The sequence below is a fragment of the Musa acuminata genome, chromosome BXJ1-11 (genome assembly GCF_036884655.1).
Source record: "Musa acuminata AAA Group cultivar baxijiao chromosome BXJ1-11, Cavendish_Baxijiao_AAA, whole genome shotgun sequence".
NCBI classification, from domain to species: domain Eukaryota; kingdom Viridiplantae; phylum Streptophyta; class Magnoliopsida; order Zingiberales; family Musaceae; genus Musa; species Musa acuminata.
This window is the reverse complement of record NC_088337.1, coordinates 3,869,700-3,882,434: the sequence shown is the minus strand read 5'-3', so window position 1 is coordinate 3,882,434 and position 12,735 is coordinate 3,869,700. Positions and strand designations below refer to the sequence as shown.

At 40.1% G+C, this 12,735-nt stretch overlaps 2 protein-coding genes across 4 annotated transcripts; both read left to right on the top strand.

Annotated features, from left to right (window-relative positions):
* LOC103970420 (protein WHAT'S THIS FACTOR 1, chloroplastic) lies at positions 1–3,564 on the top strand. 2 transcript variants are annotated; one of them, XM_065089204.1, is made up of 3 exons: positions 1–1,601; positions 1,781–1,930; positions 3,249–3,564. In XM_065089204.1, exon 1 carries the CDS (start codon positions 42–44, stop codon positions 1,278–1,280), a length of 1,239 nt encoding a protein of 412 aa, XP_064945276.1. In that variant the 5' UTR covers positions 1–41; the 3' UTR covers positions 1,281–1,601; positions 1,781–1,930; positions 3,249–3,564. The 2 variants fall into 2 exon arrangements, with proteins under 2 accessions (XP_064945276.1, XP_009382465.2); XM_009384190.3 differs by lacking the exon at positions 3,249–3,564 and having other exon boundaries at positions 1,781–2,041.
* A 1,824-nt stretch (positions 3,565–5,388) lies between these two features.
* Positions 5,389–11,694, top strand: LOC135596924 (pto-interacting protein 1-like). 2 transcript variants are annotated; one of them, XM_065089202.1, is made up of 8 exons: positions 5,389–5,517; positions 8,069–8,212; positions 8,360–8,610; positions 8,684–8,810; positions 10,064–10,337; positions 10,520–10,652; positions 10,811–10,897; positions 11,342–11,694. In XM_065089202.1, exons 2-8 carry the CDS (start codon positions 8,128–8,130, stop codon positions 11,471–11,473), a joined length of 1,089 nt encoding a protein of 362 aa, XP_064945274.1. In that variant the 5' UTR covers positions 5,389–5,517; positions 8,069–8,127; the 3' UTR covers positions 11,474–11,694. The 2 variants fall into 2 exon arrangements, with proteins under 2 accessions (XP_064945274.1, XP_064945275.1); XM_065089203.1 differs by lacking the exon at positions 5,389–5,517 and adding an exon at positions 7,288–7,352.
* The last annotated feature ends 1,041 nt before the right edge of the window (positions 11,695–12,735 follow it).

Here is a 12,735-nt window from a genome sequence, read left to right as displayed (position 1 = left end):
TGCAGCTGATGCACCTGTCGGCTCCAATCTAGCAGAAAAGAATGCCCTCTTTCTCTTCGCGTCTGCAGCTGTCGCACCTCTTCCTCCGCCGCCACCTCCTTCGCCCTCCGCCCTGGCTCCTGGGATGGACAGCGTCGATCTCGAGCCTCAAGGTCGCGTGGCGCAAGGACCCGCTGCTGGACGCCGCCATCGACCGGGACAAGCGGTGGCGGCTCTGCTCTCGCGTGGTCCGCGAGGTTCTCAACGAGCCCGGCCAGACCATCCCCCTCCGCTACCTCGAGAAGCGCCGCGAGCGCCTCCGCCTCCCCGTCCATGTCAAGACCTTCCTCACCCGCTATCCCAACCTGTTCGACCTCCACCTGGCCCCCATCAAGCCCCGCCAGGCCCCCGTCCCCTTCCTCCGTCCCTCCCCCTGCCTTCGTTCCTTCCTCGACCTCGATGCCCGCCTCCGATCCCTCCACGAGCCCCTCGCCCTCGCGAAGCTCTGCAAGCTCCTCATGATGTCCCGCCACCGCGCCCTCCCCGCCGAGAAGCTCCTCAACGCTAAGCGCGACTTCGGCCTCCCCGATGATTTACTCTGCTCCCTCGTCCCCCGTCACCCCCACCTCCTCCGTCTCGTCCATGCCACGGGCGATAGGCCTTTCCTCGAACTCGTCTCCTGGGAAGACGACTACGCGAAATCCGTCATCGAGCGGCGGGCGGAGGAGGAGGCGCGGCTCACTGGGGTCCTTATGCGCCCCAACTTCGACGTCCGCCTTCCACCCGGCTTCTTCCTTAGAAAGGAGATGCGCGAGTGGACCAGGGACTGGCTGGAGCTGCCCTACGTGTCGCCCTACGCCGACACGTCCGGGCTGCACCCGGCCTCGCCGGAGATGGAGAAGCGCTCTGTCGGGGTGCTCCACGAGGTGCTCTCTCTCACGCTGCTCAAGCGGATGGCCGTGCCCATTATCGGCAAGTTCTCCGAGGAGTTCCGTCTCTCCAATGCGTTCGCCAACGCCTTCACGCGGCACCCAGGGATCTTCTACGTCTCCCTCAAGGGCGGGATCAAGACGGCGATGCTGAGGGAGGCCTACGAACGCGGGGACCTCGTGGATCGGGATCCCCTGCTGGAGATAAAGGATCGGTTCGTGGAGATCTTGGATGAGGGACACAAAGTATATCTGGAGAGGATAAATACCAAGAGGGAGGCGATGCAGAAGGACTTGGAATTGATGGCGAGCAAGAATGCTGAGCTGCCAGAGGGTGAGGAAGAGAGTGCTGAAACCGAACTACCACTGTAAAGGTATTTGGTTCAACCTCAGCAAGATGCAGTTTTGACACAGCATCTGTACAATAGCTCGGCATTTGCACGCTGAGCTATCTTGTCAGAGAAAGATAGAATTCCTTGCAGATGAAACAATCGAGGATCCAAGAACTGGTTGGTATTGTTAGCCATTGGTATAGATTGATCATTGTGAGAAGGTCAAACTTCAGTTCAATAAGGAGAGTTTAGGGAAGAAGAGAAAGGATTTTGTTCATATTGCGGCCTAAAAGATTGCCTTCTTATATTCACATGGGAAACTTGTGGCAATTCAATTCCATTTCTATGAGAAGAGACTTCTGTAAGTCACCTACCATTTATCCTTTTTGTTATCTTCCATGGAAATTGGAGCTTGTGATCTCTCAAACGTTTGTCTTTCATTGCAAAAATAATCAGCAAATTGTTAACTTGCTGTCTCAATTAACAAGTTTCATGATTCCTACATTAGACAATAATCAAGTAATATGCTTTTTCTTTCAGTATCTGCAGGATCATTGGGCAAATAGCCTACCTTGCGAGCAGGGCAAATAGCTTACCTTGCGAGCAGTATACTAGGTTTTTTTTTGCAGATTAATGGATATTGTTGTCAGTCACCTAGAATCTGGACATTCTACAACTGGAAAATGTGTTGTAAGTAGATCTTTTGCATTTTTTTTCCAGAACTTGAATCATTGTTGTGGTTGCTGCCACAGTATCAAAAATACCATTGCATAAAGATTTATGGGGTTAAAATTCAAGTCATATTGTTTAGTAGAGACTCCAATGATGCTGTCGCTTTACTTCTCTTTGAAACATGTCTGTGGGCATTAGAGTAGAGGTGTCTTGCATATTTATGCTTTATGATATAACTTATAAGTAGGCAGATGCTGCAACTAGAACTTTGATGCTATCATAAAATACTTGTTGTATGCCATCCTAAGTATCATAAATGAGGATGCATCAGAGATAAGCCAAAGAGTGACATGGTAAGGTGAAAATAATGAATTGCCTAGGAGTGAGTTTGATGTGTTCTCTGAAGAAACACATCGCAAAGTGATCAGACAGACTTAAGTGAGATCCGGTGGTTCTTGATAAACACTGCCGTAAACTTAATAATCAGTTGATTCTAATGATTTTGTGAAATTTATCATTACACTTTTGCTGTAAGCTGGTCTCAGTAAATTTGAAGACCAGAAATAGTTCAGTAATCATTGAAGCAATCTAAGAACAGTCATGTATTGTTGTTAGCAACTTCTTCTAGCAAAATAGCTGAAACAGACATACAAGTATGATAATCCAGGAGTATGTTTAAGTTTATCGGACAACCACTTGCATTATCATTTCCTGTAAATATATAATGTACAAGTGCAAATGAGAATGAAGATTTAAGTTAGGTTCTGCTCAAGCCAAATTTAAGTTCTGCATTTTGTATTGCAATTTAAGTTTGGGCAATCTAAATTTAGCTTAGATGTGATGAGAACTCTCTAGTGATGGGTAAATGAGTGAGATAATCTCTAGAATTGATGTGCCTACCAATGACTCGAATAGCTGATAGATCCCAACACGGCAACTCCTAAAAGAACATTCAGTATCATAAATGAATTTTTTTCTGAAGCAGTTTAGGTGGCCATTTCTTCTGTAATGAATCGATATGTTCCCCTGTTGTCAGGACTGATCTGATTAGCAGCCTGTACCGGTACTTGAGATGGAAATATGCAATAGCCATTAACCTGTTTGTTTGTGTGGAAAATGAACATTGTTCTTATTTGTGAAGCTGAATCATTAGCATTTCCATTATCGGATAGAAGGCATGGAAAAATTATTTACCTTTGACACTTGATCACAAGTTTCTTGTAGTAAGCTGTCTTGCAAATTACCATCATATGTTCTATTGATTACCTATCCTGAGATTTAGGTTCTCAGGAACAGACTGATTGCACAAACAAAACTGAAATACCAGATATTGCAGAAAGATGGTGAAAGAAGGTGGACAGTATTGTTAGCATCAGATATTGCAGAAAAAAGAGAAGCCTAAGTGTTGTCAGAAGGTTGATTATGGTTACTTTCCTTTTCCTTGCTTTTCATCAAGAAGCAATTTTGAGTAGAGTATCAGTAAATTGGTTTCCTGCTGAGCAATCTACTGCTGTTGGTTCCTCTGTGACATTTTCATTTTCATTAGCACATTGAACCATCTTTTTGTTTGATGATGTAGTTATCCTGATGTGGAAATGCACGTTGGATCAAAATTAAAGTAAGGAGTTATTCCGTAGGGTGGTCATGCAGAATGGTCGATCATTACTTGATCATATCGATATTTGTTGAATCATTGTGCATTATGGTCATAGAGTGTTGCTGCTGTTCGTTCATCACCCAATCGTCCTCCATGAAATTTTGATGTCTTCTTAGGTTGCTTACTGCTTGCATCATCGATCATTTTTTTTCCAAGAAAATAAACTATAATAAGATTCGTCTTATCGTATCGTATGATACCGGTGTATCGGACGGTATATCAGGACGTACCGAGTGGTACATCCTGATATACCGAATAATTTTATATTTTTTTAATATTACAGTAGTGCTACAGTATAGTACTGTAACATTGTAGCGTCACCCGATATGGACGGTATGCTTCGTTCGACAGATCTTGAATAAAACATCTTCTCTCCTATTAGAGGAGACCAAAATCTTTAATTTTGTAGAAACATCAGTCCCATCTGTTCGTGCATAATTCATCAATCAACATGCAAACATCAGTCCTATTTATTCTTTATTATTTTAATAACATCTTAATTTTTGATATCGTGTTAAATTAATTATAATAATGAGACTTGGTTCAGACACAAGAAGAAGAAAGGAAAGGGACAAAAGTGCCATGAAGGTAATTTTGTGAGCTCACATAGGGTGATGTTTAATCTTTAAAATGATATGATAGGGATCAACACTTTAATATTTTTAATTGCTTAACAAAAAAAAAAATCCTAGATTGCTCACTCCATGGATTCTCAAATCAATTATTTATTTCCTTTTGATACTCTTTAATATCGCATATCTTAAATATGGGAAAGAATATGAATGACATTAACTTAATTCCATTATTGCTAACCAATATGGTTTTAGTAAGCTTTTCTAGTGCTACATCTGTTTCTCGCTTTTATTAACTATAATCTAACTATTCCTAAACAGAAATTTTTTGTGTCTGCTATCAGACACAAATAGTAAAACAAAAGTTACTTTATCTGAGAATTGATGTGGAATGAGTAGATAGATTTTTATTTATATGTAAATGATGATCGTTTTATTTATAAATTTTGATCTTTTTAAGCTAATTAGTTGTGTGTTTTTTTTTTCCTCTGATTTTTTACCTATTCAAATGCAGGGAAAAACTATTATTATTATTATTATTATTATTATTATTATTATTATTATTATTATTTTCTTTTGCTTTTTCCACGCCCTAGTCAAACTTTGCACGCCACGCGAGCGGCGAAGCAACGAATCAGATGCGTGGAAATTGGCGCGGGGTCCACTCGACAGACACGCGTTTCGCTGGCTTTTGACGCACCGCCGCTCGGTCCCAAGTCAAACCGACGGCGATGGATGTGGCGGACGCGTGGCAAATCAGGCACCGTAGATCTAGCGGACGAGGACACGATAACAGCTGAGCCACTTCGTCGGTGACTTGGTCGGCTCTAAGTTGGACTGCCCGAGTCTGACAGCGATGCCACGTGCTGCTATTCCGCACCACCAACTCCAACTTTGATTCGCCGGTGAGGGTACCGTCCCCCCGGTTCAGGACAGGATATTGGAACCGAACCACCGGTTCGTCTCATAATACGAATATATTAAACATGATAAATATATAATTATTATAAAATAATTATGTTTTATGTTAGCTAAAATCTTATCTTCATCAGCTAAGTTGATCAAATTTATAAAAAATAAAAATTGATGCTAATGATCAAGTTAATTAACGATATTCGATTTGGTTCGATTTATTATAATCATATTAGATCGACCCGAACCGAACCGAGTCGGACCGGCGCGGTGGGGGCGCGAGCACACCGGCGGTCACGGTCGTGAGTAAATAAATGGAGCGATACGACAGCCAAGGTCGAACAAAGTCCGCTGACCGATTCCAAGCTGCGCCGCTACTGCTAATCCTGCGCAATCACCGCCGTCCACCGGATCCCGTCGGCCGGCGCACGAGATCGCTCTTCGCTCTCCGAGTTCCACTCGAGGTTGGGGTGTTACCTTGTATCGTTTTGGTGGAATTCCACTCTTCGAGTTCGGTCTCTGAGTGATTCCACTCTGGGTTTCGGCCGATCCGTACGAAATCCGTCTTCCGATGGTCCCGATCTTTCGAATACGATTTGGTTTTGGGGAACTCCTGGGATCTTGTTTTTCTCCCATCGGTTCGGCTCGATTTGGATTTCCATCCCTCGATGTTTACTCTTTTGGGCGTTGGATAATGAGTTGATCGGAAGAAGGAAGTGGCAGAACTCTGGTCAGAGAATCAACTCTCGGAAAAGAATTGGGGAAAACCACGATAACAACTGCCCTGTGTGCACCGGACACCATCTTCCTTTCGGGATCCGACTTCTTGTCGCAATTGCTTAATTACGTTACTATTGATGAGTATTAGGAATATTGTAATGAGATAAAGGGAATACCTTTTCAGTATGGGGATATATTAATTATGGATTTTCTTAAAGTTTTCTTATCATTTGTACACACATATATATATATATATACAATTGTCTGATTTGTTGTATACCCTACTAAGAGGATGAGGAGGCAGTAGTAGTGTGAAGTGAGTTTTAGTTCATTATCAACCACGACCACGACCTCTTCTAACACAATTGAAGGTGATGTAGGACCTATAGTTAGCAAATTCGAGTGTTTTTGGCATTCATATGTGTTATATATGCCACATTAGAAAGTGGGGAACTGTGACACTCGCACTAGCTCATCCTTTAAGATCATTCGAGTGTTTTTGGCATTCATTAGCAAGTGGGGAATTGTGACACTCGCGCTAGCTCATCCTTTAAGATAATTATAGAACACCGGAACAACAACAGGCTGTAATATATCAGTTAGATGACTGAGAATACATCTTTTTGATCTGGTATAAGTTCAGTTAGTAGTTTGTTTTATGTTTTTGCTTAATTGGCACAGGCAGAAGTTACTAGATAAAAGACTGAGGAGTTCCCACACGGCCTTCTTTCCCAATTCTTCGATTATCTCATTTTGTTGCTTTTACCAACATATTCGATCTTCCTCAGGCCATAGTTTGTGGACGTCTTTGCCATTGCTGGTTTTTTCGACTTAGTATTTGACCTGAAATGGTTGGAAGCACACTTGGATAGAATGAAAATCAAATGTATAGTTGTGAATAATACCTTTGTGATTCTGATTCTTTAAGATTCTTGGAGTTTTTAGTTTTAAAATGTTGTCTAAAATTTGTATCGGTTACATTTCCTGTCGAGAAAGCTTTGGCCACAGGTTTTTTATTTCGTGGATTTTCCGTTTAACACATATGCAAAATCAGACTATCATTTTATTGGGTTCAGAGAAAATTTCTTTACCTCCACAATATTTTTCAAGTATTATTATTAAATAAACCTTAGAAGCTAGACATAATAAAAGATTGAAACGAGCATGAGATGATGCTGACAATCAGGTTGTTACCATTAATGAACATCTCATACTAGCCGAAAAAACATATAAGACCACATTTTTCTTGGGGGTATGGAGTCAGTTCATGTAAGCATGTTATGATCTTCATAGAAAATTAAGGTAGCAATCTAATGGGGGTTTAAGGAAAATAAATACTGAGCTGAGTTGACACAGAATTTACTGTAAGATTACTGCAGGTTATCAATAAATAAGCAAGTATGTGCTTTCCACTTTTTTTTTTGTGCATTATCCATAAAAATGTATTTTGTGATACAACCATTTTGGATATCATTTCAATCTCCTTTTAGTTGTTTAGGCTATTATGTGGCTGGGACATCGCTGGCTTGGAATCTCAATAACTTAGATGTCACTGGAGCTTGAAAGAAACAGTTTAAATGTAAGCAAAAACATATAGAAATAAATGCAATTGCATGAAATGATGATTTTGAGAACATAAATCTATTTCTTTCCACCAAGAGCTATAACATTTGCTTGATGTTCACCCTATTAAATTATGATTTAACCAGAAACTAATTACATATATTGGTTGTTTCACACAATTATTGTAACATCCCGATTAGTCCCACATCGGACGTAGACAAAATTAAGATTAACTTATAAGGGTCTAATCAGTATACTATTATTAACTTTAGTTTAAGCATTTTAGTTAGTAGTTTGGACCAAACAAAGTTGATAGGTTAGTTAACCCATCAAGCTCGAGTCGTAATATTTGATATCAGAGCCGACATGGTAAAGTCTACCCGTGGATGGAGTAAAAGGGGATTAATTACATACGAAATAAAAATAAAACTTTGGGGTTTGGATAATACAATCCCTTCTTTTGTCTCGCAGTCTCATTAACTATGGTCTTAAGGTTTGGGCTCAACTTCGGAATCTAGGCAGTTGCCTTGGTCCTATATAAGCATTTCTTATCTACTTTTTATAAACCAACGGAGCAGTGAGAGACAATATTGCCATGTCTACTATAATTTTGATTACTTGTTGAACTTTGTTTCTCCATGCTTAATACAGATGATTTGCGCTCTGACTTAATTGTTTTATGTGAGTTACTGCCAACATAAAAGACAAGTGATGTATCTTTTCAATTAGCAGGTTTTTTAAAGTAACAAGTCCATTTGGATTGGTTGAAGTGCATTAGGGCAAAAAAAATAATGTCTTGCTTTGGGTGCTGTGAAGAGGATGATATTCATCGAACTACTGCCAGTGGTGGTCCCTATGTGACAAGCAATTCAACAGGTAAAGACACTTTAAATAGTTACTAATATTTGTTACTTTGAATTATATTCCAATGCAAACTTAATATTTACTTAATGCAATCATATAACTATTCCATTTTTCTCAGCATGTGTTAACTTATCTATTCTGAATTTGAACATGTTCCAGGAAACGATGGAGCATTTCATGCTGCAAACCCTCCTTCTAAAGGTGCTCAAACTGTTAAACCTCAGCCTATCGCAGTCCCAGCAATTCCCGTAGAGGAAATAAAGGAAGTCACAAAGAATTTTGGGGATGAAGCTTTAATTGGGGAGGGTTCATTTGGCAGAGTGTATTTTGGTATTCTTAAAAATGGCAGAAGCACAGCTATAAAGAAGTTGGACTCAAGCAAGCAGCCAGACCAAGAATTTTTAGCACAGGTACAGTTATTGTTCCTACTACTTCTAGACTTTTTCAGGTTGGATTTCCATGCTCATATGAAGAATTTTACAGGTTTCCATGGTGTCAAGGCTGAAGCATGAGCATGTTGTAGAGTTGGTTGGTTACTGTATCGAAGGAAATCTCCGCCTACTAGCATATGAGTTCGCTACCATGGGATCTCTTCATGACATTCTTCATGGTATGAGCTTTATCCAGGATGTAATTTCTCAGTATTTGCAATTTTGAAGCTTGAGGTGATTCATTGTTATGGTATATGCCTCTATGGAAAGACTAATTCATTTGGATCCACATGAGGTTCCAACTCCATTGCATTGTCAGAACTTATGTTGCATATTTGAAGCAAGTTGAGCTCCTCTCATCGCACAACCCTCTTCTTGCTGCGCCCCCCCTTTATCCTCAGCCCATTGATACAAAATATAGGACTAGTGCAAACTGTTCATCATGAAAGAAAAGATTCATCAAATCAAGATCACTAACTAATACTAATATAAATACAATAGGAAAAACTGCCTTTTTACTGTATCTTTATGGTCCCATTGTAACTGTGGGGCTTATCAGGGGCACACTTTACCAGTGAGCTAATAGCCCATCATGCGGCCATCCCTGTTGGCAACATGCAATTCCAAAACTCATTCCTCTCTTTCCTTCTACATCTTCATGTTGTGACACAGGAGGGGTATGGGGAGTTACCATATGTTTTTGTGGGAACTGTAGGCAAATCATAGAGTAATGCCAATCAAATAAAACATAACATGCTTCTCATTGTTATTTAGTTTCTTGCATGGTAATCCATATTAGATTTATAGTATGCAAAGCAGCCTAATTTCACAGGACACTATGATGCATGTGCTTTCCTTTTGTTTTCAAGAACATGGTTTGCCCAGTTTTGTTTTCTTTTCTTTTAGGAAGATAACAAGATATTTTTCTTATATATGCAGCTAAGTCCCACCAGCATGTCAGTTCATGAACTAAATTGCAGCTAAATGTCAGCTATTGTCCTTGTTAATTATCATTTACATTAGCTTTTACTATATATAAACAACATTATATTTATGACCATCAGAATTGTTCGAGTTATTTAGTAGCACTGGGGGAAAAGGGTTTATATGAGGTCTTAGAGAACATTGACAGTTGCATTGCTGGTATATGAAATCACAGTTATTCTATATGTGATTGATTCATTTTTGTTATGCAACTATTTTACAGTTTGCCTGTTTTTTGAGTATGTAATTCACTTTCTCATGATTGTGTTGGTTTCTTAAGCTGCTCCTTTATCATGTGTTGTGCTATAAGTATAATATCTCTTTGTTATGCTTTCATAGTAAGTGCTGAAGCAATGATTTGTTGTAAATTACTAGTATGACTCATTTGTGTTTTCTTTATTCTTTTTTTTTTGTGAGTACAAGCAATGAATCATATGATCATTTACAGGGAGAAAAGGAGTTAAAGGAGCACAACCAGGTCCAGTGTTGTCATGGCAACAGAGAGTCAAGATTGCTGTAGGAGCAGCAAAAGGACTTGAATACCTTCATGAGAAAGCTCAACCTCATATTATTCATCGTGACATAAAGTCCAGCAATGTTCTACTCTTTGATGATGATGTTGCAAAGATAGCAGACTTTGACCTATCAAATCAAGCTCCTGACATGGCTGCTCGTCTTCATTCTACTAGAGTTCTGGGGACATTTGGTTATCATGCACCAGAGTGAGTTCTTTGATTTTGTGGGTCATACACATTGATCATTGTTTTAGTACTATGCATATGAATTTTCGTCCTAGAAAAAACTAAAGCACAGATGTATGTGAATTGAATGACATAAATTTGGATTCATATGCTTTGTTGCAATCAGAACGCTATTGATTTAAGCCGGTTACTGGAGATTGCAGGTATGCGATGACCGGTCAACTTAGCTCCAAGAGTGATGTATACAGCTTTGGTGTTGTCTTATTGGAGCTCTTGACTGGCCGCAAACCTGTGGATCATACATTACCAAGAGGACAACAAAGTCTTGTGACTTGGGTAAAGTGACAACTTTTTTTTTCCTTTTCTTGTATCTGATACTATCGGTTGAGTGATATTATAAAAGTAAATGAGATTGCTTCTCTTTTTTATTTTCATCATTGAAATGATTGATAACAGTCTATATCTTATCAAATTGGTATATTGAAAATGTACAGGCAACACCAAGACTCAGTGAAGACAAGGTAAGGCAATGTATTGACTCAAGACTAGGCGGAGATTTTCCTCCCAAAGCAGTTGCAAAGGTAATTATGGTCGAATTTGTTTGGGGCTTACTTTTGTGGTTTACTTTTTACTATACTGAATAATCCTTCCTCTGGTTATAATGTTTTCCTAACATTACCTTAGTCACAAAGTCTATGTTAAATTTTGGCACTTGATGTGTCGGGACTGCCCCAATCATATGCTTCATTAGTTATGCCATCTGCAATCTGTTGGAAGTTTCAAATCAGTCAACTAGCTTGAAAAGGTACTATGCGCTTAAAATGACACTGCAACTTGATTGAATGCTAACCAAGAAAGACTATCAAAATCTTGGCAGAGATTGTATCAGGAAGTTAGATCCCATTTCATTTTGTGTGACCGCATCAGATGTGACCTGTGAAAGATTAATCCTTACGCTGGATCTTGTAATTTTGATGATGTTTTTATTAATTTTCGCTTGTAAGTCTTCCTTCTTTTGTGAACAGTTTGCTGCGGTGGCTGCCTTGTGTGTGCAATATGAAGCCGATTTCCGCCCGAACATGAGTATCGTAGTCAAGGCGCTACAACCCCTGCTGAACACTCGGTCTGGCCACCCTGGCGAAGCCCTGGGATCATGAAACCTCTTTCACGGGGCTTGTCCTGTGTCACTTTGATGCAGTGCTGTAGATTACATGCCCTTGTATTGGATGAATCAAATTATTTTGGAACCTAAATTATGTTATGAATTCCCTTTTGTAATTAGAGAGATTTGTCAATGTCAGCTTGTGGTTTGTCTCCAAAATTTCAACTTGTAACAATCAGTGATACATTCTTCTACGATTATGCGATGGTTCCTCCATATCTGTGAATAGTTTTGGAGAAAGCTGCATTGAATGATTGGTTCTTAATTAGCTGGAAAATGGTAAGCATATTTAGGATTCTGCAGCTGCTCTTCCTATTCCTGGTATGATTCAATGAGGTAATCAGGGTCAGACAAGAGCTTGATGGTTCAGCTGTTTCCAACGTCTTGGATTCCACATTTTCTTCTCCATTCTTTCCTTTCTTGAGTGCTTGGCTCTATATATATATATATATATATATATATATATATATATATATATATATATATATATATATATATATATATATATTGATGGCCATCTGATCAAGCTATATAAAAGCCAACAACGATCCTGACCACTTCAAGCTCTATTGTTGGCTTTCCGAAGACACGCTCAGGGAAGCCTTAGGGATGACGAACCTGCAAGGTTAGAGCAAGGGATTTAAGATGCAAACTCTTTTGTTAGTGACCTTGAAAAAGAAAACAAATCAAAGAAGTTTCAATCCTATCTTATATGGTATATTTTGGCAGCTTGAACACGTCATAACCGACATAGCACACCAAGTTAGAGCCCTATGCCACACGTCTCGTCCCGGGAGCTCGGGGCGATGTCGTCTAACGCACCATCAGCCTTTGTGCCACAGTATAAAACCCCGGGCTGGCCTCCAGCCAAGGGGAAAAAAAAAGGGGAGAAGGAAAAGAACACTCCCTCTCGTTACTAACTTGCTCGTCGGAGGGGCCACGGCCAGGTACCACCCAACGAAGACCATTTTGCAAGAGGACTACCACTTATCGACTGTGAGAGACTCGACACGGAAGCACGATTCACCCGACACCAAGGAGTCGCCAATCAGCCCTGACCCTGACCAACGCCAACCAGCACTCCTTCTCGAGAGCTCGGGTACCTCATCATCCGAATCACCCTGCAGAAAGCTCCCGAAGGAGGGTCTCTCGATCCATAGTCCAAAAGCAATCTCTCAAACATCAAACACTTGCTGTTAAAGAGAAAGAATAGCTAACCTGTTTCAACTTGCAATATTCAACAGTAACACAGAAATA